Source organism: Myxine glutinosa, chromosome 6 (genome assembly GCF_964187855.1).
Source record: "Myxine glutinosa chromosome 6, kmMyxGlut1.1, whole genome shotgun sequence".
In the NCBI taxonomy this organism is placed as follows: domain Eukaryota; kingdom Metazoa; phylum Chordata; class Myxini; order Myxiniformes; family Myxinidae; genus Myxine; species Myxine glutinosa.
The window spans coordinates 130,820,673-130,847,430 of NC_136266.1; the positions used below are offsets into that span (position 1 = coordinate 130,820,673).

Genomic DNA, 26,758 nt, shown 5'->3' on the forward strand with positions numbered 1-26,758 from the left:
TAAGTGGTACGGAGTGGTGTGCATGGTGCGAAGGTGTGGATGGGGGAAGAGTGGACCCCTTTCACGAGTACCCGGGGCAGGTAGTGTAAGTGTGAGGTAGAGGGTATAGGTAAATTGTGGTTGGATATTGGCATTTGTGGTGCGGTTGCAGAATGGTATTGTGGATGGGTGCATTAGTGTTGTGGAAATGGCTGGGCGTGTAGCCTGTTAGTGTGTGTAGTTGGTTGGGCACTCCACCACTGTGAGGATGTCGGCCAGGTGAGGCCGCAGGTGGGCTCTGGGAGCCGTTAGTGTCAGTGTGGCCCGAGGATCCGGAGGACGGACCCGGGTAGCCCAGTGCCAGAGAGGGCACTGAGTGGGGAGAGCGCCAGAGGGCCTTCCCCAGGTAGTTAGGTTAGGGTAAGGAGCAGGTAAGCTCGGAGGCAACTGCAGTGGTGGAGGTGTGCAGGTGGGTAGACCTGCGGGGAGAGCTACACGTCGCGGCCCAGAAATTATGCGAGGGCACCGGGAGATGAATCGGGGGAGTGAGACCCCAAATTGAAAAGCACCACAGTTTGGTCAATGGGAATTGGTTTTTAGAACCCATAGTGTAAGTTGGCCAATGGATTGGCAGGGAAAGACCCCGGGTAATGTAAAGTTGTTAAAGTCATTTAGGAAATAGTTAGGATTGATGAACCTGTCGCACCATACGCAGCCACTTGCCTGTGGTGATGATGACTCCACACCTGTGTTTCTTTGTTCTGTGTGCAGGAAAGGAGAATTGCTGTTGGATTTGTGAGACGCATCACGACGTGGATGAGACATTGGGGTGATTCCATCTCTCCCTCCCTAGGAGGGACTGATGATGAATTGGTGATGGCAAATTATGATGTTGAGTTGGAGATGGCAAATTTTGATGAGAGTTGAAAATGGCAAATTTGATTGGTTAGGAGGGAGAGAAGACGAATTTGGTTTATGGGAGGAACGGGGAAGACAGTAGGGACGTTTGTTGATTTGTAAAGTAGATGTTTATGGGTAGTGTTGTGTTTTGTGGATACAGTAAGGGGTAAGGGAGGGGCAATGTAGGTTACCTGGTGGGGGGGGGGGGGGGCGTACGGTAGGAACGTACCTGTCTCACCTGGTTCCCATGTGCCCCCAGTGTGCATCACCTTGTATTGCGTGCACTTTTGCGCCCTTACCACCTTACTCACTTGTCTTCTTCTTTTGTCTCCCACCTCCGAGGATCTGGCTTTGGGGCAGAGAGAGAGGAGAGAGAGGTGCTGGCTCCGCAGTTGTGGGCCTGCACTTTCGCTGCTTGCTGCCGGGATCGATACACCATATGGACCGCAATTTTTGTGGCCGCCCACCATGGACCGCAGTTCTCTTGCGGGCAAGCACCACCCGTGGATGGACCTATGGGTCAACGTGGCACCTATGCCATACAGGTGAACCACTAATAGTTGGCCTCCTGACGGCCACAATTCAGAAATGGACGCGGTTGGCGCCTTTCTTTATTTTTTAAGGAAGCTAGAAGGCCAAGTGCTTCAAGAAGGCAAGACCAGCGGCAGAACATCGGCCGGCTGCGACACCACCGGTGACTATGAACACTTTATTGGTGCACCGGATGGTGCTGACTGTGTTATGGGGTGGTGCTTTTGGTGCTTGGAAGGGGTGCTCTGCATATTATTAAAGGCCGTTGGGCCACAGAGCACTCGTGGGTTGGTGTATCGATGCTGGCATGCGTGCTCTCTCTATGCATAACATCTGCATGTGTTCCTCCAAAAACAGGTCCTGGATCGTAGTGTAAATATCAGTGTAGTCTTGTGTAAATAATGCTCCCTACCGGCTGTATGTTTAGTTTGAGAATTCTTTCCGCGATTCGGTTATCCTGTGGGTGTGTTTCTGTGAGGAGAAGGGTGCAACGTCGCAGGGGGACATATTTACTCATTTGTGAACATCTGTAAAACTGTCGCACTCAGGGTAGAGTTAATAGTAGAGGGAACTACATCTGAGTGCCACACTAAAGTAGGTAAAAATTTATCGGGTCGGGACGCCCCGAGGTAGAGAAGGGTGCAATGTTGCGGATATGGGATTTGGCCTCCATCCATATCCGCTTGTAAATATTCCCCTATTTCCCCAATACTCCCCAACTATCCCCAATCCCCCATTCCCTAGTCCCATTGTCTGTAAACAACACTCTGTAGAACCGACCTTCCCCTTTTTCCCCCATTAAATGTCGTGCCCAGGTTCACCGCATCTCACGTAGACAACTATAGGACATCTTGCTAGTTATTCTTAGTCTATGTCAGTTAAGGACTCGTTTCCATTAATGATGACTCTTCGTTGCACCAGAATGTGATTGTATGGCACCAGTAGTAAGTTTAGGACCTCCCAATACCTCCCCACAATCTCGTCTCCGCATCCTCCCATCATCTCATGGAACTACAACAACAACTACAACAACAGCGGGGGGCGGCGCGGCGACGGCGCGGGGAGTGGGCGTCCTCACTCCGGCTTGGTTAGCCGCCATTGCCCATGTGCTCCGACGGGGTTACCACGAAGGGGCTGACTGTCAGCTCCTCGTCAAGGGCGGAGCCCGGTAACCCCCCGCACCCAATAAGAAGCGGCGGACCGATTCCATCTGGGCGGAGCTAACGAGCCGAGGGCGTGTCACTCCCCGCTGGATATACGCAGCCACTTACCGGAGGTGACGTCAGATGCGCCCCCAGCTTGGAGAAAGAACGTCACCTCCTAGCGCTGAGAGATACCTCCCGCATCTCTGGACCGGACCGGGTCGATTCTGCCCCTGAGCCAAGGTGCACCTTGAGCCATCGACTACCTGCCCTCCCCTGCCATCAATCCCTGTGTGAGACGGTCTTGTCCTGTTTATCTGTGGTCTGTCGGGGCTAAGATAAGACCGTATTTAAGTGCCCACCTTTCTATGCTGTACCTCTTGTCCGTGTAATCTAAACGTTCTGCATATCCCATATTATAACCTCCTCCGGAGGTCTTGAGAACTGTACCCCTGGTGTCGTGTCATTTAATCCCAGCCGTTGTGTCCTTTCCTTAATTGATTTAGCATAGCGCGATTCGGCCAACGTTCGAGTATAATCGGGTAAACTGTGCGAACACGGCGGCCATTCCGCTCGGCCCAGCATAACATCTCAATAAGTCGTGTCCGTAACAATATATATATATATATATATATATATATATATATATATATATATATATATATATATATATATATATATATATATATATACTGTATATATATATATATATATATATATATATATATATATATATATATATATATATATATATATATATACATATATATACTGTATATATATATATATATATATATATATATACTGTATATATATATATATATATATATATATATATATATATATATAAATAAATAAAAATAGAAATATATAAAAGGGCTTCATACAACACAAAGGTTATCTCTAAATTTACCGCATTCAACTCTTATTATCCTTGGTTGCATAAATCAAAGCTAGATTGTTTTATTCCCACATGAACTTTCCACAAAACTAAATGTGAATTATATATTAATGCTGGCAAGGCACGATTGTTACGGCAACCAAGACAACAATTTGAACAGTTGGCCACAAAATAAGGGGTTAGATAAGTAAAAGGTAATTTCAAGTGGGTTAACCCACCAACACTGCTCACAAGTAGGGCTCACGGTAGGGTCTCACCCTGCTCACAACACACCGAGGATGTGGTCTTACCCAGCTTTTGCCTGCTGGAAGCGATGGACACAAGATGTTCCAAGAGAACTTGTTTGGTCGGGCTTGTCCAGCAGAGGGCGTAGCCTGCAGCACAATCACAAATCAGTGTTTCACAGTTCAAAGGATTTTCAGTCAGTTCAATATTATGCTCAAAGTGGCTATCACATGCTACAAAAATCCCTGATGGAATGCCAAACCTTTCATGGCGATCATAAATTGAGGTACAACTATGTTTGCCTCATGAAGACCTTTTTTCAGTCATTAATCACATTGAGTTTCCAGAACCAATTAAACATTTGTTTTGCAGGCTGTTATCACCCCTTCCTCATGTTTGTTTCTCAAACCACTTTTCCCTTAAATCCCTTTTTTCCCCCGTCGCACCGCGGAGCGAAAGGGGGACTATGGTTTTCCCCTCCGTCCGTGTGTCTGCCCGTCCGTGCGTGCGTGCGTGCGTCCGTGCGTGCGTGCGTGCGTAAGCGAAGGACCGAATTCTAATTTGGTGTGTGGGTGCAACCCACGTCAAAATCCAAGATGGCCGCCGCCATGTATGTCTGACGCCATGTATGTCTGAACCTTGTGAGCGGAATATCTTGAAAAATAAGCGAAGGACCAACTTCTAATCTGGTGTGTGGGTGTATCTAGGCATAAGGAAGAACACTATTGAAAATTGGGTCGCTACGTCAAAATCCAAGATGGCCACCGCCATGTATATCCGAACCTTGTGAGCAGAATATATTGAAAAATAAGCGAAGTACCAACGTCTAATCTGGTGTGTGGGTGTATCTAGGCAGAGGGAAGAACGCTATTAAAAATTGGGTCGCCACGTCAAAATCCAACATGGCCGCCGCCATATATATGTCTGAATCTTGTGAGCGAAATATCTTGAAAAATAAACGAACTACTAACTTCTAATCTGGTGTGTGGGTGTATCTACGCATAAGGAATAACGCTATTGAAAATTGGGTCGCCACATCAAAATCCAAGATGGCCGCCGCCATGTATGTCTGAACCTTGTGAGCGGAATAGCTTGAAAAATAAGCGAAGTACCAACTTCTAATCTGGTGTGTTTGTGTATCTAGCCATAAGGAAAAACGCTATTGAAAATTGGGTCGCCACGTCAAAATCCAAGATGGCCGCCACCATATATATGTCTGAACCTTGTGAGCGAAATATCTTGAAAAAGAAACGAACTACTAACTTCTAATCTGGTGTGTGGGTGTATCTACGCATAAGGAATAACGCTATTGAAAATTGGGTCGCCACATCAAAATCCAAGATGGCCGCCGCCATGTATGTCTGAACCTTGTGAGCGGAATAGCTTGAAAAATAAGCGAAGTACCAACTTCTAATCTGGTGTGTTTGTATATCTAGCCATAAGGAAAAACGCCATTGGAAATTGGGTCGCCAAGTCAAAATCCAAGATGGCCGCCTTGCGTCTTCCACTTTTTCAACTCATCACTTCACCGACGGGGGACCGAGGCGTAACGCTTGTTAATGTTATTTCCCTTGTAATCTGTGTTGTATCTGCTTTTATTGGGGAGATTCAGCCTCACAATGTCGCAAAGGTAAAGGATTTGGAGCATAGAGTGCCTCGGACATTTGAGAGGCCAAGGGGAAAGAAAACCTTTTATCAATGGCCGAACAGCCAACTGGTGTGGGGCGAACAGGATGGGTCCACATCATGGGGTGGCGCATCGTGAGAGCACAGAAAAGTTGTGGAAGCACGTCCAGTGGTTTGTTCGGTTTGTGAGTTTCGGTCTTCGGTTCTTTTATTTTTTGGTTTGTGGTTCCTTGCGCCAGTGTTCGTTGCCAGTACAGCTCAGGTCGGTACAGCTGTTGGTCAGATGGGGTCGGAGCAGGAGTCGCACGTGCCTAGTAAGAGCTGCTGCTGTCACGACCTACGGCCACAGAGACGCCTGTTCAATTCCCGCCATTTAAGCCACACTGTGGCTCATGCGTTGGGGCCGGCTCAAGTCGGTCATGCGACCCACATCTGGTTTGGGACTGACATTCCATTATCTTGTCGATTTCTCCCTGGTCTTTCTCCTGTAGTGTGATTGGGGCCCGATCACAATCCCCCCAGTGTGAGGAGTTGATAAGGTGAGGACTCCCTTCCTTATCTTTGAGGATAAGGGAAATACACAGAGAGCACGTATTTCATTGTAAATGTATAAAATGCTCTCGTGTCCTTTTTTCTCCCTTCCTCATCCATTAAATACATACATAAAGTCATTGGGTCTCCTTTTAGTGGGGCGGCTTAGCCCAAATATTCAAAAGAATTGTGCATTTTGTGATACAAGCACCAAATTTGGCACAAATGTACATTAATATGTTGCGAACATTTTCAGATATTGGGCCACTTGAAATTCTCTCTTTATGTCCGCCATATTGGATTTCAAAATGGCCGCCACTTGAAATCTACATTTGCTATTATCTCGACGTAATGCAGCTATTGACTTGATTCTGGTATCTAAATGTATGTTTTTGGGGGCAAGGAATCCAATGGTACCAATTTCAACTTAATATTATCTATCACAGTCTGTTATATAATTTTATTTGGAAATTATCTAGGCAAATATTGGATTCAACACAATACTTTGAAAAGAATGTCTTAGTTCTGTAAATATAAATAAATAAAAAAACTATACTAAATCACTAGTAACAACTCAGACAAGCTCATATATACTGGCAGTCTAAAATATAAATTCATATCCCATTAGGAAACAAAGTGACCCATTCATTTGTGTTTTTCATATGCATATTTTATGTAACATTACATTCATATTGTCAATAAATACCAAACATGCATAATCCCCTTTTCCTAGACCCTTTAAGCCATCTTTTGTGTTTCTAGAGTACAGAAATTTCTTGTATAGGCTTCCATCTGTCTTGTTTCCTTAACAATGCACTGTAGCATGTCTTTAACAATGTTTACAAACATGACTCCACTACATGTCTTTAATCACAGCCCTGACCCAAATAAAAGAGTAGAGAGGCTGCATGTGTGTTGACCCACATCAACTGTGTTCTTTGTGTGTGGCTGTGTTTAAATCACCTTGTGACTCCACATAAATGAGTTAATTACATACAATCTGGGCTCAGCTAGACAACATTGTGTGGTCAGCAATGAAGACGAGAGTCTGAATTACATGTATGCAAAAGACCTTGTGAACCAGTGAAGCAAATACACGGGTAAGCATGAATTAAATCTAGGGCATGATATAATTTCCATGATGTTTACCTCTACACTCAATGGTGGAAGGAGGTAATGTTTTGATCCCAGCTTGTCTGTATGTCTGTTTGTCTGTTAGTCCACAAAATTCCAGACAAAGCTTGTAGTAGTGGTAGTTGTAGTGGTAGTGGTGATAACAGAAATTGTTATATAGAACTGAACTTATATTATTATTATATGCAGAAAATAACTTCATTTCTATATGCCCTGCAGTGGACAGGTTAATTGGTTTATGCACTGAAGGGGTCACCCTGGTGTGCACTGCTGTGTTCTGCCTCACTGAGTTGTTCAGGTATGATGTACTCAGCACAAGCTTACCTGATACACATGTGTGCTGGCTAAAACCACTTGTCTGGTGGGCACGACAGAGGCAGGTTGTCTAATAGCCAACCTGGTCTTACTTTTTTGGGGTTTATCTGAAATTCTTACTATAAGGCTTTAAATTAGAAATGTTTTATATAAAGTAGTATTTTGAGTGAAGTGTGTATTCCACACTGACAGTTTTGTCATGTTCTGAATTTAACACGAAGGCTGTAATTAACAGAACGGGGTATGTCTGGAAAATGTACTGTCCAACCTAATAAGAGTTTAGACTGATTTATATTTAAATCTTGGCTGTGTAAATATTGTAAGAATTTATGAATTCAAATGTTTTGTAAATATTCAATAAATTTGGGAATATTTTTTAACTAAAAAGAATCTCATGTGATTTTATTTCTCTTCTTGCCTCCGGTATGGGTGAAAATTTAATTCCGGCATAATCTCACAAAACTAATTCCCTAAGTGTGCCAAGCTAAATGCTCTACGATATAGAGGAATTATCCTCCTCTCCATTAGTATGGCGGAGGAAACCCCTCTATTATATATATAACAAAATGTTAACATTATATCATTGTATCGTTGCAGATTCAGAAGACAGTTCCACCATGTCCAAGAGCTTCAGACTAGCTGATGTTAAGCGAACTTCACCATCAACATCACAGCACCTCACCACAACTGACTGGAAGTTATGCCTTATATGTCAAGAGGACAAGACGGAGACACTGACCAAACCTGACCAATCAAAGAGAAAAGACATTGGGAGTGGGTACAGTTCACTCGCAGAGAACTTGGTCAAATTCAGTGAACTTGGAGAGCTTCCAGGATCATTTCACCTGGAAAGACTCGATGATGGTCATGGCATTGAAGCTGCGATGGTTGCACACGGTGCAAAATATCATCAGACATGCAGGCTCCAGTACAACAACACCAAACTGCAGAGAGCACAAAAGAGAGCACTCAAGAAAGAATGTGAGAGCGATGAGGAACAAGCTGCATGCAAACGCACCAGGTTACATTCACGCTCATCGAGTACAGAGAAGAAGGTCAGAGAAAATTGTTTCTTCTGTGAACAACCTGCTGGGGCTGACAGTCTTCGGAAAGCTGCAACATTCCAAATGGACAAACGGGTGCGTGCCTGTGCAACCCTTCTTGGTGATACAGAACTGCTGGGCCGTCTCAGTGGTGGGGACATGATAGCGTTGGACGCCCAGTATCACCCACGGTGCTTGATAGGACTTTACAATCGCACAAGAAAGGCCCAGTCAACAGGATCACAGGACACAAAACAAGAGCGAGCAATGTCGGCAGTTGTCTTCGCTGAACTCGTCCTCTACATTGAAGAAACCAGACAAGATGAGGAGACGGCACCAGTATTCAGATTGGCTGACCTTGTCCAGCTCTATCAGTCCAGAATGGAACAGCTACGAGTCCAGCTCGACACGAGAGTCCACTCCACACGACTGAAACAGAGACTGTTGGCTCAGTTTCCTGACATGCGGGCACACACCAAGGGGAGAGACATCCTGATGGCATTTGAAGAAGATGTCGGTGCTGCTCTTGCCAAAGCCTGCGAGCTGGACAGTGATAGTGATGCAGTCCATCTTGCCCATGCTGCACAGATTGTTCGCCGTCACATGTTCGTCACCAGAGAGTGTCTGTTGGACAGAACAAAGGCAGTGGACGCACCCATTCCTCGTAACAAGCTGAAGGTGTTCAGCACTTCCACTCCAAGAAGCCAGAGCAAAGGTCAGCAACAGCTCGCCTCCATCAAGAATGACCGTGAACTCTTCGCACGCCTGTACATTGGCTGCCAGACGAGGGATGGAAACCTTGAGGAGTTCTTTTGTCACGAGAATCAGGCATGTCCTCCTGCATTGTCTGATGGTGGAAGCCTCTGCACTGGTACCAAGAGTGATCTCCTCACATGCTTGGAAGAAGTCTCCGACGCAAAGACAGAGACTCCTGTCACGACCTGTATTGTGCTTGATGGAGCAGCCATCGTCCAGATGCTGAAGCCGGCTGCATCAAAGACCTTTGAAGAGTATGCACAACAGATCTTCATCCCATATATGTCCACGAAGCTGCAAACAGTGTCACGCCTTGATCTGGTCTGGGATACTTACCTTGCTGATTCACTGAAAGGTAGTACACGTGCAAAGCGGGGACAAGGTGTGCGGAGACGTGTGGTGGCTGCCGCAGCCATACCAGGAACCTGGCAGAACTTCATACGAGTGGACAGCAACAAGACCGAGCTGTTCAGGTTCCTCTCAGCAGCTCTCATGGAATGGTTTGACCAGGAGGACAAGCAACTCGTCATTACTGATGGAGAGGCAGTGCTCAGCAAGCCACTACTGCCAGATCTGACCTCACTCGCCCCATGTAACCATGAAGAGGCTGACAGTCGGATGTTGCTGCATGCATCTCACGCAGTCCAGCATGGACACCATGCAATACTCATCCGGACTGTAGACACCGATGTTGTGGTGCTGGCAGTGTCCCTGGCACAGGAGTTGCAACCAGAAGACAAACTGTGGCTGGCATTCGGAACAGGCCAGAGTTTCCGATACCTAGCAGCACACGAAATAGCAGCTGGATTGGGACGAGAGAAGGCTCGTGCACTGCCAATGTTCCACGCTCTAACTGGATGCGACACTGTGTCTAGTTTTCACAGACATGGCAAGAACACTGCGTGGGCAGTCTGGACGGTACTGCCAGAACTCACTGAGGCGCTGCTGCTGCTGTCCTCTGCACCTCGTGACATACCAGACGATGCAATGCGCATCATCGAGAGGTTCGTGATCCTGTTGTATGATCGAACCAGCAAATGCACAGACATTGACAAGGCCAGGAGGAAACTCTTCGCAAGGAAGAACAATGTGCAGCTCATCCCTCCAACGAAGGCAGCTCTGGAGGAACATGTCAAGAGGGCAGTGTATCAAGGTGGACATGTGTGGGGTCAGATACTGCTGCCAGCACCAGAGCTCCCTCCACCAACCAACTGGGGTTGGTCAAGGACTGGAGAAGGACAGTACACACCTTACTGGACCAGGCTAACTGAGGCAGCCCACAGCTGCATTGAGCTGGTTTCTTGCAAGTGCAAGAAAGGGTGTGTGAGGCGCTGCAAGTGCAAAAAGGCTGCCCTTCAGTGCACAGCCCTCTGTGTGTGTGAAGGGGACTGCACATGACGATGAGTCAACAACATACATGTACTTGTGGCAATGCTGAACTTGTTAACATGACACTGTTTATGTACACGTATCTTCAGTACCGGTATATACCTAGCCTCAGATACCAGTACACCTAGCCTCAAATACTAGACCATGTAGCATGTCAGTATTATACCTAAGACATTTACAGAACTAAGACATTCTTTTCAAAGTATTGTGTTGAATCCAATATTTGCCTAGATAATTTCCAAATAAAATTATATAACAGACTGTGATAGATAATATTAAGTTGAAATTGGTACCATTGGATTCCTTGCCCCCATAAACATACATTTAGATACCAGAATCAAGTCAATAGCTGCATTACGTCCAGAGATAATAGCAAATGTAGATTTCAAGTGGCGGCCATTTTGAAATCCAATATGGCGGACATAAAGAGAGAATTTCAAGTGGCCCAATATCTGAAAATGTTCGCAACATATTAATGTACATTTGTGCCAAATTTGGTGCTTGTATCACAAAATGCACAACAGGTTTGCTATGCTGCTACACTATTTGAGTTATTCGAGTCAACACAATCAGTAAAGCCGGTAAGTTTTATCAGTCCTCTTAAGGACAGATTTCGTAGGATGCTTCCCGTCTATTTCCAACTTTCCCCCATTGGGGGTGACAAAACTGCTCTAGTCGCCATTTTGGGTGGCTCAGTGTGGAGAAGGATTTCGGTGTGTAACTCTATCGACCCCGGACATCCCAAATCAAGCTCGGCAAAGGTGCAAGTAGGCCCTCAATCTGGCTCGGTACGTCTAGGCTGATTGGCCAATGCAGACGCGGTAACAATATATATATATATATATATATATATATATATATATATATATATATATATTGTTACAGATCGCGGATTAAGATGTTATTTACCGAGCGGTGGTATTGCCGCGACCGTTACAGGATCCCTGACTCACCCGATTCACCCAGAACTTTGGCCGGATCGCACCGCAGCTGCTCAATGAGGGGAAAAGACTAAAACGACGCATGCAAAGAGGAAAAGGAATAAAACGAATAGACGGACAGAAGAGTAATTGGATTTATTATTTACACAAGCAAAAAGGAGCAATCAAGGTTTATTTACAACACACAAGACGCAGGTGACACAGTGCAAATTTTAGCTTACCTACAGACTTAATTAAATACCCAGGGACAGAACAAACAAAACAAACTCACGTATACAAGAAGGGCGGAAAGGCAGGAGGTGGATGGCTGGAGGGAGAGGAAAGGTCCAAGGGGGTCCTGCAGCTCAACCGGCGTGTTTAGCAGCCGCCGTTCCTTTACGGCCCTGCTCCAAACCGCCATTCAGGCCCCCTTTGGCTGTTGGGTGTTCTTGCTGCTGCGGCCTCCGCTGCGTTTCCAGGACTTGTCTGACTCGTTGGTCCACACCCTCAACTCTTTCTTGGTCCCTCACTCTTTACCACCGACTCCTCACCGCAACCAACGCAACCACTTGACCACCACCTCTACTGACTGACTCTTCACCACTCTCCACTTGACGACCGACTCTCAACCAACTCAGACCAACTCACCACTCACTTCCGTTTGCGCCTTTTATAGCGCCTCCAGCGATTCAGCCGCCGGCGTTTTGGACACGCCCATCGGGGTGCTCACCTCGGCCCTGGTTGGTCGCGCGACCCTCGGGCTCCGCCCTCGATGACGACGGGCGGGTACGCCCCTCCTCCCCTCTATGGCGAGGTGGAGTCATGCCCTTCTTCTCCGACCCTGCCTCGTGGTCAATGGCAGTTATTGGAGGGGAGGTGATTGGGAATCGAGGGCTCAGCAATGACGAGAGGGGATGTAATATGGAAATGGAGATTTTGGGGATGGGAATGAAAGGGGATCTATTCTCTTTCACTGGTGCAATGGAGTACTTCAATTAATGGGAGACACAGCCTTACCCTAAAACACAGAATAAGAGATAACTATCAACAGGGGTATTCTATTACTTGGCTGACGTGTATGCTTGTGGACTAATTATGGGATGCCCTTTCACCTTTACACAGCTCCGGAGGTAGGGGGGCGCAGAATAAACAATAATAATAATAATACAGCACACAATCAACAAAAAATACAGTCCTCATCTCCGCAACAATATATATATATATATATATATATATATATATATATATATATATATATATATATATATATATATATTGTTACGGTACGCGGTTAAGGATGGTATGTTTGCCGAGCGGAGGCTCCGCGACCGAACAGTTGTTCCCCGACTAAACCCGATTCACCCAAACGTTGGCCATATCGCGCCACAGATATTCAATGGGGAAAAGACTAAGACGACGAATGCAAAGAGGAAGGAGAAGAAGACGTACAGAAGAGTAATGGGGTTTATTATTATTTACACACACACATAAGCAAAAAGAGCAGTCACGGGTATTTACAGCGGACATGAAAACGCAGGTGACACAGTGAAAATTACTAGCTTATACAGACTTAGTTACTACCCAGGACAGCACGAACAAAACAAACTCACGTACGCAAATGGGGAACTTGCAGGCAGGAATGGCTGGAAAGGATGAGCAGGTGGGATCACAGGGCACAGCGAGCAGGTCCACTCCGGGCAGGAAGCGGGGAGCCGGCAGCTCCTTGAAATCCGCTTTACAGCGCACGCCGGCAGCTCCTGGTATTCGGCTTTACAGCGCACGCCGGCAGGGTCACTCGCTGCCCCGTCAGGGCTTCACGCGGCTGGTTGAAACGGGCTGGACTCATCTGCCGTATCTCTTTGCAACTCGTTCATAAAAGTTCCTCTGCTTTCTCTTGGACCCTTTCTTTGTCGTCTACCTCTCCACGCAGCTCAGCTCGTATCCCTTCCTCTCACTTCTCTCCAGCGCGGGACTGACACGCCCTCTCCCCCCGTGCTCTGTTTCGTGACCTTGTATGGTAATCCCACGGGCTTGTCTCCTTATTTGGGCATGACGCCGACGGCACGCCCCTCGTGGCGAGCCACGGGCTTGTTTCCTTATTTGGGCATGGGGCTGAACAGCCCCGCCATTCGTGGCGCGCCCTGGGCTTGCCTCTCCCGGGCGACCCCGCCCCTCCTGTTCAAACAGAGCACGGAGCACATATTCACTATAGCAGCGAAATGAGAGGGCGTGCACCCCACGCTTGTGAACTGCTTTACCTGCAGATGGAGAGTTTGGCTGGGAAATGGAAGTATTGAAGGGGAGCTATTCTTAATTGATTCGGTGCAATGGAGTATTATTCTAATGGAAGACAAGGCCTTACTCTAAAACACATAATAAGATATAAGCTACTGAACAAGGGTTTTATCGGGTCCTGCAATGTGGTGTTTCATGGAATAACTACCGGGACGCCCTTTTTACCTTTACACAACTCTGGAGGCAGGAGGGGCCATATCCAACCAATGTTACACAACAATTTACCACTACAATACACACAATCAAAAAAATACAATCCTCATATCCGCAACAATATATATATATATATATATATATATATATATATATACATATACATATATATATATATATATATATATATATATATATATGTATATATATATATATATATATATATATATATATATATATATATATATATATATATATATATATATATATATATATATATATACATATATATATATATATATATATTGTTGTGGAAATGAGAATTGTGTTTTTTTTATTGTTGTAAAAAATATCACCCTCCTTCCTCCAGTTGTTGTGTATAAAGGTCAAAGGGCGTCCCTTAGTTAGGTCATATACAATCACGTTAGCCAATCATAGATTTCCTCCTTGTTGGTAGTTATTTCCTTATTCTGTGTATTAGGTTAAGGCCTTGTCTTCCATTAATTAATACTCCATTGCACCGAATTCAGACAAAGTAGATTCCCTGCACATCCCCCCTTTCGTCATGCCAACTGCACTGGGCGGTTTGCTGCATTCGCCACTGCTGCCCTTTGGCTGGGGCTCGGTCAAATCGCCCCAAAACCTCCATTACGCACGCGGCCAGCGGGGGAAGGAAAGGCATGTCTCCACCTCGTCATCGGAGGGTGGGGCCAGGAGAGCCCCTACAACCAACCAAGCACGAGGGGTTTGGCTTGAGAGGGCGGAGGAAGAGCGATCGGGGAGGTTCGAAAAGGTTAGAGGGGGTGGCTTATATAACCCGCGGGGGACGCCCCCACCTCAGATGAGTCCTGGGAAAGCACGCGACGTCCCCACGGCGGCAAAAGAGACGAATAAGTTCAAAAGAGAGAGAGAGAACCCGTCACGCCAGACCCCCCACCAGCAGCTTTGACTCCACCAGCAGGTTGGCTCCACCAGGCAGCTCTGACCCGTTACCCCGCGGGAACCAGGATCGGTGGCATCGGTGGCCGTCGAGGTCCAGCCCGACGTCCCGTGCGGGATCAAGCTCCAGCCAGCTCCGTGCCTTCCTCCCCTTCTCATCCCTCCAAACGATTCCTGCCATTCCATCTTCTTGTGTACGTGAGTTTGTTTTGTTTGTTCTGTCCTGGGTTAAGTAAGACTGTTTATAGGTAAGCTAAGGTACACTGTGTCCGCTTCTTCTTCTTCTGTTTTTATTTTATTATCCTGCCTCCTCCTTGGTTTCTTTTAATTGTGTAAATATTAGTAATAAATTATAGTCGTATTTCAAACCCTTTTTGTCTTCTTCTTCTTCACATCCGTCGTCTTTGTCTTTTCCCCATTGAATACCTGTGGCACGATTTGGCCAACGTTCAGGATCGGGTTAGTCCTTGTTAACGGTTCGTGCCGCGGCTGCCATCCGCTCGGCAAATTAACATCTTATCCGCAGTCGCGAACGAAGCTGCTCACCTGCCTCTGGAGGGAACTTGTGCAGCTTCAGGGACCACGTCGGTCAGTCACAAACGAGGCGACTAATCCCCCCTCGAGAAGGGATCCGAGGCCGACGTTGGGTTCTGCAACATTTGGTGTCGGGAGCGAGATTCGGACCTGAAGCGCTTAGCGCGCTCAAATTACGAGTGGCCCAAAAATTGTATTTTATATATAAAATAAAAATAACCACCTTTAGAGGCCATTTTTCCCCACAAAGCAGGGGTTGGCCTTTCTCGGGAACCGTGGTTGTTGTTGTTTTTTTGGTCCCCTTTTTGAAGCAATGTTTTACGGCCGGATGCCCTTCCTGACGCCAACCCTTTTTGCCGCCTTTAACGACAAACAGGGAAACAGGGAATCGATCGACCGGGATTCGAACCCAGGATCCTAGGATCCTAAGCCGGCACCCTAGCCGCTAGCCCAATACCAGGGACTAAAAAATTGTATTTTGTAACATCTGAAATTTAAAATCGTGCCATGGATGGTCAAGGCGACGGGATGCTGGTGGGGGAACTAGAAGAGGGGTTAGGGGTAACCCAGGACCAGAGGGAAGAAATGGAGGAGAGAAATGATGATGTGGTTGAGGAGGTATCAGGCGCACAAAATGGCGCCCTCGCGCACGAGGTTGGGGGTGCGCAAAATGGCGCCGCCGCGGAGGTCGAGCCCGCGGTGGCGGCTGGGGACGCTGGGCAAACCGGGTTTGACCTCAGATTATTCCTGACCCAACTGAATGCAAAAATGGATAGAATGGGGCAGCAATTGGGGGGCCAAATGGGGGCAATGAGGGACGAAGCGAGGGGTACCAGTGAACAGTTGGGAAATAAATTTGAGGGTTTAGACAAGAAATTTGAGGGTAAATTTGAGGGGTTAGACAATAATTTTAAGGGGTTAGACAATAAATTTGAAGGGTGAGACAACGGGATAAAAGAGGTGAAGAATGGGTTAACGGGGTTGGAAAATAGAATGGCTGCCCAGGAGAACCAGATGGAAGGGATGAAGAATGGGTTAGGGGGGTTAGAAAACACAATGAACGACAAATTGCGGGAAGTAGGGGAGCAATCCGCCCGGGAGATCAAACGGATGGGGAACCAGATAAAGGAGGTGAAAATCGGGTTGGAAGGTAAACTGGATGCTCAGAGGGATGAATTGGAACAGATGAGGGCGGCATCTACTAAAGAGATGGGAGAAATGGGGGAGGAAATAAGACGAGGTGTAAGCGAGGAGGTCTCGGGGGTACGCGAGGAGGTAAAGCGAGGTGAGAAGCGTATGGAGAAAGAGGTGAGAAATAGTACGGCTAGGTTACAAGGGGGCATAGAGGAGTTGACGCAGGAGGTGGAAGAGCTAACGGTAGGACAAAAAGAACTAGTGGATCAAGTAGAAAAAAACAATGCGGTACTAGGAGGGTTAAAGGCGACACAAAACGAAATCAAAAATGACTTAATAGCAACAAAGAGGGAATGTCGGATGGTACGTGAGGGACTGACAACGAGGTTGGACGAGGTGACGGAGGCAATGGAGACGAAGGACCGGGAGGTGAGGACGCATATAGAAACGGCCAAGGTGGCATTAGAGGACGAAATTGAGGAGACGCACCGGGAAATAAAAGAGGTGAAGCAGAAATTAGAGGAAGTGGAAGAGGGGGTAAGTCAAATTAAGAAGAGACGGAGGGAAACTAAGAAGGAGATAAAGGAGGAAGTAATGGAATATGTACAAGGTGCTCGAATCGTGATGGTGTGCTCGCTCACCAAATAAAGAGCTTGCAGGTGGCGAAGGAGGTGCGGAGACGAGGTGCCGAGGTGAGTGGCGATATACGTGGAAATGTATATGGTGTGAGGGGAGCTTCAGTCGGCTTGGGGGTTGGTTTGGACCCGGGTGTTCGTGAGAGGCCGCTGGTAAGGTGTGCGGCAGGTACAGAGTGTGAAGGAGGTGTGCGAGGAGGTCCGACTATGGGGTGTGTGAGGAAAAAGTGCGCGCCAAGGAGTGAGTGTGCTGTCGAGAGTGAGTTGGTCGTAGTGCGTGTGTGGGGGCGCACATGGAAGCGCGTAGTAGGGTGTGTTACAGAGGATGTAACGAGAGAGTGCACACCTGTGGTGAGTGTTACGGAGGGTGTAACGGGAGAGTGTGCGCAAGAGGATGCGCGAGAAAGGTGTGTAACAGCGGAGTGCATGAGGACAGAGTGCGCGGTCGAGAGTAAGGGTGAATGCACGACCGAGTGTGGCGGTAAAAGTAGTGAGAGTGACACGGAGCGTGAGTTGGTTGTGGCAGGTGAGAGAGGATGCACACCTGGAATGGAAGGATGCACACCTGGAATGGTAGAGCGCGTATGGGAATGCACACTGGAGTTAGTAGTGAGGCACGTGATTGGGTGTGCGGAGGAGAGCACACCTGTGGTTGTCACAGAGGAGGTGACCGAGGAGGGGGCGCGAAGAGGTGTGTTGGTGAAGTGTGCGAACGACGAGTGTGTGCCAAGGTGTGCGGTGGTCAGGTGTGTGACAAAGTCTGTGAGCGGAATGAGTGTACCTGGGTGTGTAAGAGAAGGTGCAATGACGAGGAGCATGGGAACGGCTGGATGTATGAGCAAGGAACAGGCTGCGGGGTGTAAGCATGCAAGTGGAGCATCGACGTTAACTGGGTTAGCGGTTAGACCGACTTATAGCCGAAGCGGGCCATCGGTTCGTGCCGGGGTTTGCGTGCCGCGGGAACCCGCGGAGATCGTGACTGCGGCGGTTTCGAAAGAACCGCCGTGCGGGATCCACGCCGGGCCGCGCTCTGAACGGCCGCGTCCGTGCTCCGCTGGCGGAGCGGGCGGCCCGGTAGGAAGGGTCGTCACGGCAACCCTTTGTGGTTGAGGCGTTCCGGCAGGGCGAGATCGGGCCATTGGACGGCTCCGTGCCGAGATGGTGCGTGGGATCTCGGCCCGGGTAAGCCCCCTTCCCTGCACCGAATGTCGGACGGACCCAACCGCCGGCACCAAACAACCCGCATTCATTGCTCGGCTTTGCGAAGCCGAGCTTTGGAAATGAATTGGCGCACCGAGAGGCTCAAGTGAGTAGACATGTAATGATGATAGTGTTTTGGACCCGAAATTGAAAAGCAAAATTTGATGATTGGCAAAGGATTGGCAGATTGATTGGCAGATGATTGGTAGTGATTGGCAAATTTTTAATTGGCTGGAATTTGGTGAGAAAAATTTATAGTGAGAGATGCCCGATGTGGTGGGATGGCAACTCTGTCATCCCTCACAGCGGGGGCAAAGGAGCACTAGTTATGGGGTTGGCAGTGAAAACTAGCCCGGGAGGGTTAGGATATCGTGTGTAGGGACCTAGAGATTGACCATAGGTAACGGTAAGGTTAGGTAGTGACAATGATACCTGTAGTGGGGACGCAGGTAGATTAGTTTGGATTATAATGACGAGGGAGCGCAATAGTTTAAAGGGGCGACTGGGAAGCGCAAGTTTCAGAGGGGAGTAGGTAGATGAGATGATGCCGTGTGTGTGTGTAAAAAAGGGTATTCAGAAGTGTATTGTGAGAAGGTGATTGTGAATTGTATTGAGCATGGAAGTGTATGGAGCAGTGAGTGAGGAACAAGTGAGATTGCACAGGTGTGCAACTGAACAGGTGTATGGAGCAGGGTACGAGTGAGTGATGGTGATGTGTGTTGTGTTGACCAAATGGTCCAAGGAGGAAAGAGGGTGCAGGTGGCACCAGGTGAGATTGCACAGGTGTGCAACTGCAGGTGTGTGGATTACATTGAGTGTGGAATATATGGAGTATGGAATGGATGGACGTGGAGTGAGTATGGTGGAAACTGTGGAGTGGATGGTGCGAAGGTGTGGATGGGGGAAAGGAGGATGGACCCCATCACGAATACCCGGGGAGGGTAGTGTAAGAGTTAGGTAGAGGGTATAGGTAAATTGTGGTTGGATATTGGCATCTGTGGTGCGTGGTGGAAGAATGATGGTTGAATGGGTGCATTAGTGTTGTGGAAATGGCTGGGCGTGTAGCCTGTTAGTATGTGTAGTTGATTGGGCACTCCACCACTGTGAGGATGTCGGCCAGGTGAGGCCGCAGGTGGGCTCTGGGAGCCGGTAGAGTTGTTGTGGATGGGGCCAGAGGATCCGGAGGACAGACCCGGGTAGCCCAGTGCCAGAGAGGGCACCGAGTGGGGAGAGCGCCAGAGGGCCTTCCCCAGTTAGATAGGTTAGGGTGAGGAGCTAGGTAAGCTCGGGTGGCAACTACAGTGGTGGAGGTGTGCAGGTGGGTAGACCTGCTGGGAGAGCTACACGACTCAGCCCGGAAATTGTGCAAGGGCACCGGGAGATGAATCGGGGGAGTGAGACCCCAAATTGAGAAGCACCACAGTTTGGTCAATGGGAATTGGTTTTTAGAACCCAAAGTGTAAGTTGGCCAATGGATTTGCAGGGAAGACCCCGGGTAGTGTAAAGTGTGTTAATGTCAGTTAGAGGATAGTTAGGATGGAAATCTCCTCGCACCATCTGCATCCACTCACCTGAGGTGACAAAACTCCACACCATGCCATGTTTTTATTATTTTTGTGCAAATGTTTGGAATGTGAGATGCATCATGACGTGGGTGTGACATTGTGCTTTGTGTTCCATCTCTCCCTCCTTATGAGGATTGATGATGAGTTGGTGATGGCAAATTTTGAAGTAGAGGGAGTGAAGACGAATTTGGTATAGGGGAAATATGGGGAAGACGAGACATTAGTGACGAATTTGTAAATGTGTAGATTGTTGTAAATATGGGGTAAGGGCAAGGGTAGAGTAGGTGACAGGGGGGGTGACGTACGGTAGGGACGAGCTTTTCTCCGCTCCGTCTCCAAACGCACCTCGCCTTGCATTGCCTTGTTTGATGTGTACCCTTGTGACCTTACTCCTCGCTCACCTGTCTTCCCCCCCCCCTTGTCTCCCACACGAGGACTGTGCGCCACTGGGCGCCGAGGGGAGCGTGCGGGAGTCCGCCATTGTGTGCCCGAAACTCCCGGAACCAGCTGTCTGCATCGATGCACCACCTTATGGACCACATGTCTGTGGCTGAGCACCACTGATGGACCCCATGGGTTGGGGCATGGCCCCTCTGCTGGAACCGGCCATGAAGGCCCGAGATCTTGCTGGCGGACCTTGGTCACAGGGCACCGATGCCACACAGGTGAACCACAATAGTCGGCCCTGTGGGCCATAAATAAATAAAAATGGACACGTTTTGTGCTTGCAAATTTATTTCCACCAAATAGGCCGCCAGCAAAGAAGTTGACAACATCAGGAAGAATACCAATGGCCAGCAGAGGGAGCCGAAGAGGAAGACCAGCACCAAGGGTTTGTTTGGTTATTTTTATTAAGAACTGTGGTGACAGTGCACCGATTGGTGATTGATGGTGTTTTTGGTGCGTTGTGGGTGCTTTTTGGTGCGTCGATGCAGGGCAGACTGTCTCCCCCCCAAAATAACAATCACAGGTCCTGGGTTGCGTTTTGTAACTAAAATAGCGTCAACTGTAAATAATGCTCCCCCCCGTAAATGTATAGTTTGAAAACCATTCTGCAATTAGGTTAGTTGTGGGCGTGAGTCTGTTAGGCAGGGTGCAATGGAGCAGCGGGACATAGTTATTTGTGTTTTAAAACTGTCACACTCAGGGTCAGGTTAAATGTAGAGGGAACTACACCTACGTGCCACACTGAAAGTAAAAGTAATAGGCCCGGGGCGTGCCTAAGAGGAGGAGGGTGCAGTGTTGTGGAAATGAGAATTGTGTTTTTTTATTGTTGTAAAAAATATCACCCTCCTTCCTCCAGTTGTTGTGTATAAAGGTCAAAGGGCGTCCCTTAGTTAGGTCATATACAATCACGTCAGCCAATCATAGATTTCCTCCTTGTTGGTAGTTATTTCCTTATTCTGTGTTTTCGGTTATTATTATTATTTTTTTTTTTTTTATTTTTTTTTTTTTTGTATACTGAATCGAGGCTCGTGAAAGAGCTAACATTTATTTCACAAACAAATCAACCAGACAAACAAAATATACAAAAAGAGGGAGCGGAAGACAAGATGGGGAGAGAAGGGGAAGCACACAACCACAACATTTGAGAGCAGGGAGAAGTGTGGGAGGGAGAGGGCTTGGGGGCAGGAGGCGTGGGAAGGGGAGGGGGGGGGGGGTATAAAACACAAGGGGACCGAAATTAGCGGGGGTAGAAAAGATCAAGGTTTTGGATGGGGGAGGATAAGAGATGGTGGTGAACAGCTGTTTTAAAGACCTGGAGGGTGGAGTGGGATTGAAGAGAGTGAGGGAGTTTGTTCCAGAGGTGGGAGAAAAGAGGAATGAAGGAGTGAAGGTGAGCAGAAAGTCTTGATTTTGGCAGTTTAACCATAAGAGGGTTGCAGGCAGATCTTGTGCAACCTGTAGGAATATTTGGGGGACAGAGCCCAGAGAGGGCTGGGGGGGGCAAGGCCAGAGAGGAGTCGGTAGAAGACGGAAAGACCACCAACCTGCCTGCGGTGAGTGAGTGAAAGGCCTTTGGAGTTAGCTTCATCGCGGGAGATTCCAATGATTCTGAACGCTTTGGTTTCAACAGCGTGAAGACGGGCTAGGTGTGAGGCAGGAGCTCCAGACCAGAGGGAAGAGCAGTATTCCATAGAGCTGCGGATGAAAGCCTTGTATGTGGTGAGGAGCTCAGGTGTGCCCAGGAAGGACTTCGCACGACGGAGGATGCCCAGTCGGCGACTGGCTTTGGAGGTCAGATTTGAAATGTGGTTTTCCCAGGAAAGATCATGGCAAATAGTGAGACCCAAAAGCTTGAGTGACAGAACTTCTTGGAGAGGATTATTCAGAAAGTGGATGGGAGGGTTTTCCAGTCGGTCTTTTCGGAGAGACATCGTAAGAGTGTGAGATTTATCAGGATTGAAAGACATGTTCCATTTGTTTGCCCAGTCTGTGATTTTGTCCAGGTCTGCAGAGAGTGAGGAGGCTGCAGACTGCCGATCTGAGGGATGAGGAATGGAGCGACAGAGAGTAGAGTCGTCAGCAAAGAGATAGAGAGGATTTTCAAGAGAGTCAGAGAGATCATTGATGAAGACCAGAAAAAGCACAGGGCCCAGAACACTACCTTGGGGAGCTCCAGCCTGAACAGGAAGAGGAGATGAGAGAAACCCATTCAGGGCCACACGTTGACTACGACCAGAGAGGAAGTCCGCCAGCCATGCGTGGAGATTTCCATGGATACCAAAGGAGGAGATTTGGTGAGCAGAGCAGGGTGCCAGACCGTATCGAAGGCACGTGAAATGTCAAGGGAGACAGCTCTAATTTCCTGTTTGGCGTTGAGGACCTCCATCCATTGTTGAGAAAGCAGAAGCAGCATGTCCAGAGTAGAGTGACCAGGTCTGAAACCAAATTGATGATTAGAGATCAAGTCATTGGAGAAGAGGAAAGATTTCATATCTGAAGCAATGATGGATTCCATGACTTTGCTGATAATTGGGAGAAGGCTGATTGGTCTGTAGTTGCTGGGATATGTTTTTGCACCTTTTTTGTGCAAAGCGGTGATGTTGGCTGATTTCCAAGCAGATGGCAGATGACCTTGAGCAAAAGAGAGGGCGAAGAGAACAGAAAGAGGGAGTGAAAGAGCGGAAGAACATGATTTTAGGACCCGTGGGCTGATGCTGTCAGGACCAGTTGCAGAATCAGAGTCGAGGGTTGACAGAAACTTTTCCACCTTGTCAGGAGGAAAGGACACAGAGTCCAGGAGCAGCTGGGTACGACTGGGTACGGTGGGTACAGAGAGGGATGGGTTTGGGGCACAAGATTTAGAGGCAAACACAGAGTTGAGGCATTCAGCTTTTTCACGTGCGGAGTCAGCCGTTAAGCCATTTGAGGTGAGGGAGGGGATGGAGCGGGAACAAACACCAGAAACAGATTTGACCAGACGCCACCAGGATTTGGAAGAGGGAGACAGATAAGAGAGTTCAGTCTTGAGAACGGTGAGATATTGTTTCCTGGCTCTCCTGAGAGGACACACACTTGTTTCGGGCTTTGTGAAAGGAAATGAGATTTCCTTCCGTTGGATTTGCTTTCCAGGAGACGAAAGCAAGTTGTTTCAGGGCAACAGCCTCACCACAAGATTCCGTGTACCATGGACGGGAGGAAGGGTATGACAACTGAAGACGAGATGGGATAAATCTGTGCATGAGAGAGAGCAATTTACTTTGAAAGAATTCCCAGGATGAGTTGATGTCAGAGGCGGTAGAGATGGGAGACCAGTCCAGATGATTGATGGCTGCTTGAAGACCGTGCCAGTTGGCCTGAGTGAAATGCCAGACTCGTCGACGCTGAGGAGGCTCTCTGAGAATGGTCAGAGAGATGTCCACTTTGACAAGCACATGATCAGATGAGCCGATTGGAGCAGAAGAAGAGCAGCAGACATTTTCAGGGAAGTTTGTCATAACCAAATCCAGAAGAGAAGATGCTCCGTTGACTGAGATCCGGGTCGGGAAATTGACAGATTGTGTCAGTCCCAGTGAGTCGCAGAAGTCCTTTGCTGAAGAGCCATGGCTGGTGAGAGAGGTACCCACACCCAGCCAACTGGCATGGTGACAACTGAAATCACCACATATGAGGAAGAGAGAGTTGGGATGGATAGATAGAAGTTGGTCCATATTATCAGACAGCGAGATGTAGATGGAGTCATCGCTGTTTGGTGGACGGTACAACACACATATGAACAAAAGGTGGGAGCGAAGGGGAAGCCGTAGCCAAAGGTATTCCCGGGGGTGAGGTGGAGAGAGGGCAGTGGAGGGCGAGTGAGGAAGAGAGTTTTTTTATAAAGATAGCAACCCCACCTCCAGGACGAGGCTCAGGTCTATCATACTGGAGGAGGGAGTAACCTGGGAGAGATACCAAGGCATCAGAGACATCATGAAGGAGGAAAGTTTCTGTTAAGCAGATCACATCTGGTTTGTCAGAAGCAACCTGTATGGAGAGATCAGTCAAGTTTGAGCGAAGGACCCGGATGTTTGAGGTCCATACCGTTAATGAAGAGGAAGGGGGAGCATCGGGTCCAGAACAGGGGGGCAGGGGTAGGGTAAGATGTGGAAGAGGAGGAAGAGGTAGGGAGAGCTGTTGAAGGAGTGTCAGAGATTTCAGAATAGCTTGGAGAAAGGGAAGAATGGGGCGGACAAAAGGTTTGATGGAGATTGGGTGAGGCACAGTGAGGTGTTATTTGAGGCGGGGGAAGAGCGAGGCAGAAGGTTGGGGGAGATGAAGGTGAAAGTTGGAAGGGGGAAGAAGCAGGGAGGATGCTTTGAGGAGGAGGGGTGAGAGGGGAGTCTAGGAGGGGAGGAGCGAGGGAGAGTCTCGGAGGGGAGGGGTGTGGGGGGAGTTTAGGAGGGAGGGGAGGGAAGGGGCAAGGGGGGAGATTTGAAAGGGATGGTTGATGGAGAGGATTTGGAGGGGAGGGGTGAGATTGGATTTTGAAAAGTGTACGATTCATGGGAAACGAACATTTTTTGCAAAATGAGTTTGAGACCTTCGAGTCAAAAATATGTTTGAGGACACTGAAGGAGGGGTGGAGTTCTGGATAGTTTAGGGAATGTAGAAAGGAGGAACTGTAAAATTTTTTGGAATGAATAGATTTGGTGAGCAAGACGAAAGCATCCTTTTGTAGGAAAAGAAGAAAAAGGTGTTATAATATATGAGAGAAAATAGTTGGTCAGGGGAGAGATTATACATTTCTAACCACGTGATCGCGTGATCGCGAACGAAGAACGATCGAACAAAAAGAACAACAAATAAACGGATAAGACCTGAGAAGGAAATATTTTTTGGGGTTTTTTTTTTTTTTGAGTAGAGATATTAAACAAGGAGGTATGGGGTGAACGACTGGGACAAAACAGAGAACGAAAATAATTGCAGCGCATTCGACGAATCGCTGAGAGAAAAACAAAACCACAAGGTCGGAGACGGTACGGTAGCCAAGCCTCCGAGTACTAGGCCTCAGAATACTCGATACACATTAACCGACGATTGTGTATACATGTACGAAAAATTAGCACCGAAAATTTTCCAAAAGATACGCTATAGGTACATACACCGAAAGATAGATACAGTCTGGACAAAATCACAATTGAGAAAGATCACTTAGCTTCGAAAGCGTGAGCGCATGGAACAGCTTCGAAAAGACATGACCTCGCCGTGATCTCGCGAGATCTCTGGACTGTCTCGTCTTCCCCATACCAGAGGTTAAGGCTTTGTCTTCCATTAATTAATACTTCATTGCACCGAATTCAGACAAAGTAGATTCCCTGCACATCCCCCCTTTCGTCATGCCAACTGCACTGGGCGGTTTGCTGCATTCGCCACTGCTGCCCTTTGGCTGGGGCTCGGTCGAATCGCCCCAAAACCTCCATTATGCACGCGGCCAGCGCGGGGAAGGAAAGGCGTGTCTCCACCTCGTCATCGGAGGGTGGGGCCAGGAGAGCCCCTACAACCAACCAAGCACGAGGGGTTTGGCTTGAGAGGGCGGAGGAAGAGCGATCGGGGAGGTTCAAAAAGGTTAGAGGGGGTGGCTTATATAACCCGCGGGGGACGCCCCTACCTCAGATGAGTCCTGGGAAAGCACGCGACGTCCCCACGGCGGCAAAAGAGACGATTAAGTTCAAGAGAGAGAGAGAGAACCCGTCACGCCAGACCCCCCACCAGCAGCTTTGACTCCACCAGCAGGTTGGCTCCACCAGGCAGCTCTGACCCGTTACCCCGCGGGAACCAGGATCGGTGGCATCGGTGGCCGTCGAGGTCCAGCCCGACGTCCCGTGCGGGATCAAGCTCCAGCCAGCTCCGTGCCTTCCTCCCCTTCTCATCCCTCCAAACGATTCCGGCCATTCCATCTTCTTGTGTACGTGAGTTTGTTTTGTTTGTTTGTTCTGTCCTGGGTTAAGTAAGAGTGTTGAAAGGTAAGCTAAGGTACACTGTGTCCGCTTCTTCTTCTTCTGTTTTTATTTTATTATCCTTCCTCCTCCTTGGTTTCTTTTAATTGTGTAAATATTAGTAATAAATTATAGTCGTATTTCAAACCCTTTTTGTCTTCTTCTTCTTCACATCCGTCGTCTTTGTCTTTTCCCCATTGAATACCTGTGGCACGATTTGGCCAACGTTCAGGATCGGGTTAGTCCTTGTTAACGGTTCGTGCCGCGGCTGCCATCCGCTCGGCAAATTAACATCTTATCCACGGTCGCGAACGAAGCTGCTCACCTGCCTCTGGAGGGAGCTTGTGCAGCTTCAGGGACCATGTCGGTCAGTCACAAACGAGGGGACTAATCCCCCCTCGAGAAGGGATCCGAGGCCGACGTTGGGTTCCAACAATATATATATATATATATATATATATATATATATATATATATATATATATATATATA

General features: G+C 48.0%; 1 protein-coding gene across 5 annotated transcripts in view; it reads right to left on the reverse strand.

The window, feature by feature from the left end:
* The window catches only part of LOC137430303 (protein LMBR1L), a 119,211-nt gene that overhangs the window by 39,627 nt on the left and 52,826 nt on the right, over positions 1 to 26,758 (reverse strand). For 3 of the 5 annotated variants that reach the window (XM_078780543.1, XM_078780541.1, XM_078780544.1), the window contains one exon: positions 3,711 to 3,827. In XM_078780543.1, the coding sequence (XP_078636669.1) occupies positions 3,711 to 3,827 (117 nt within the window). The remainder of the gene's footprint in view (positions 1 to 3,710; positions 3,828 to 26,758) is intronic. The other 2 variants (XM_068121080.2, XM_078780542.1) reach the window with 1 other exon arrangement.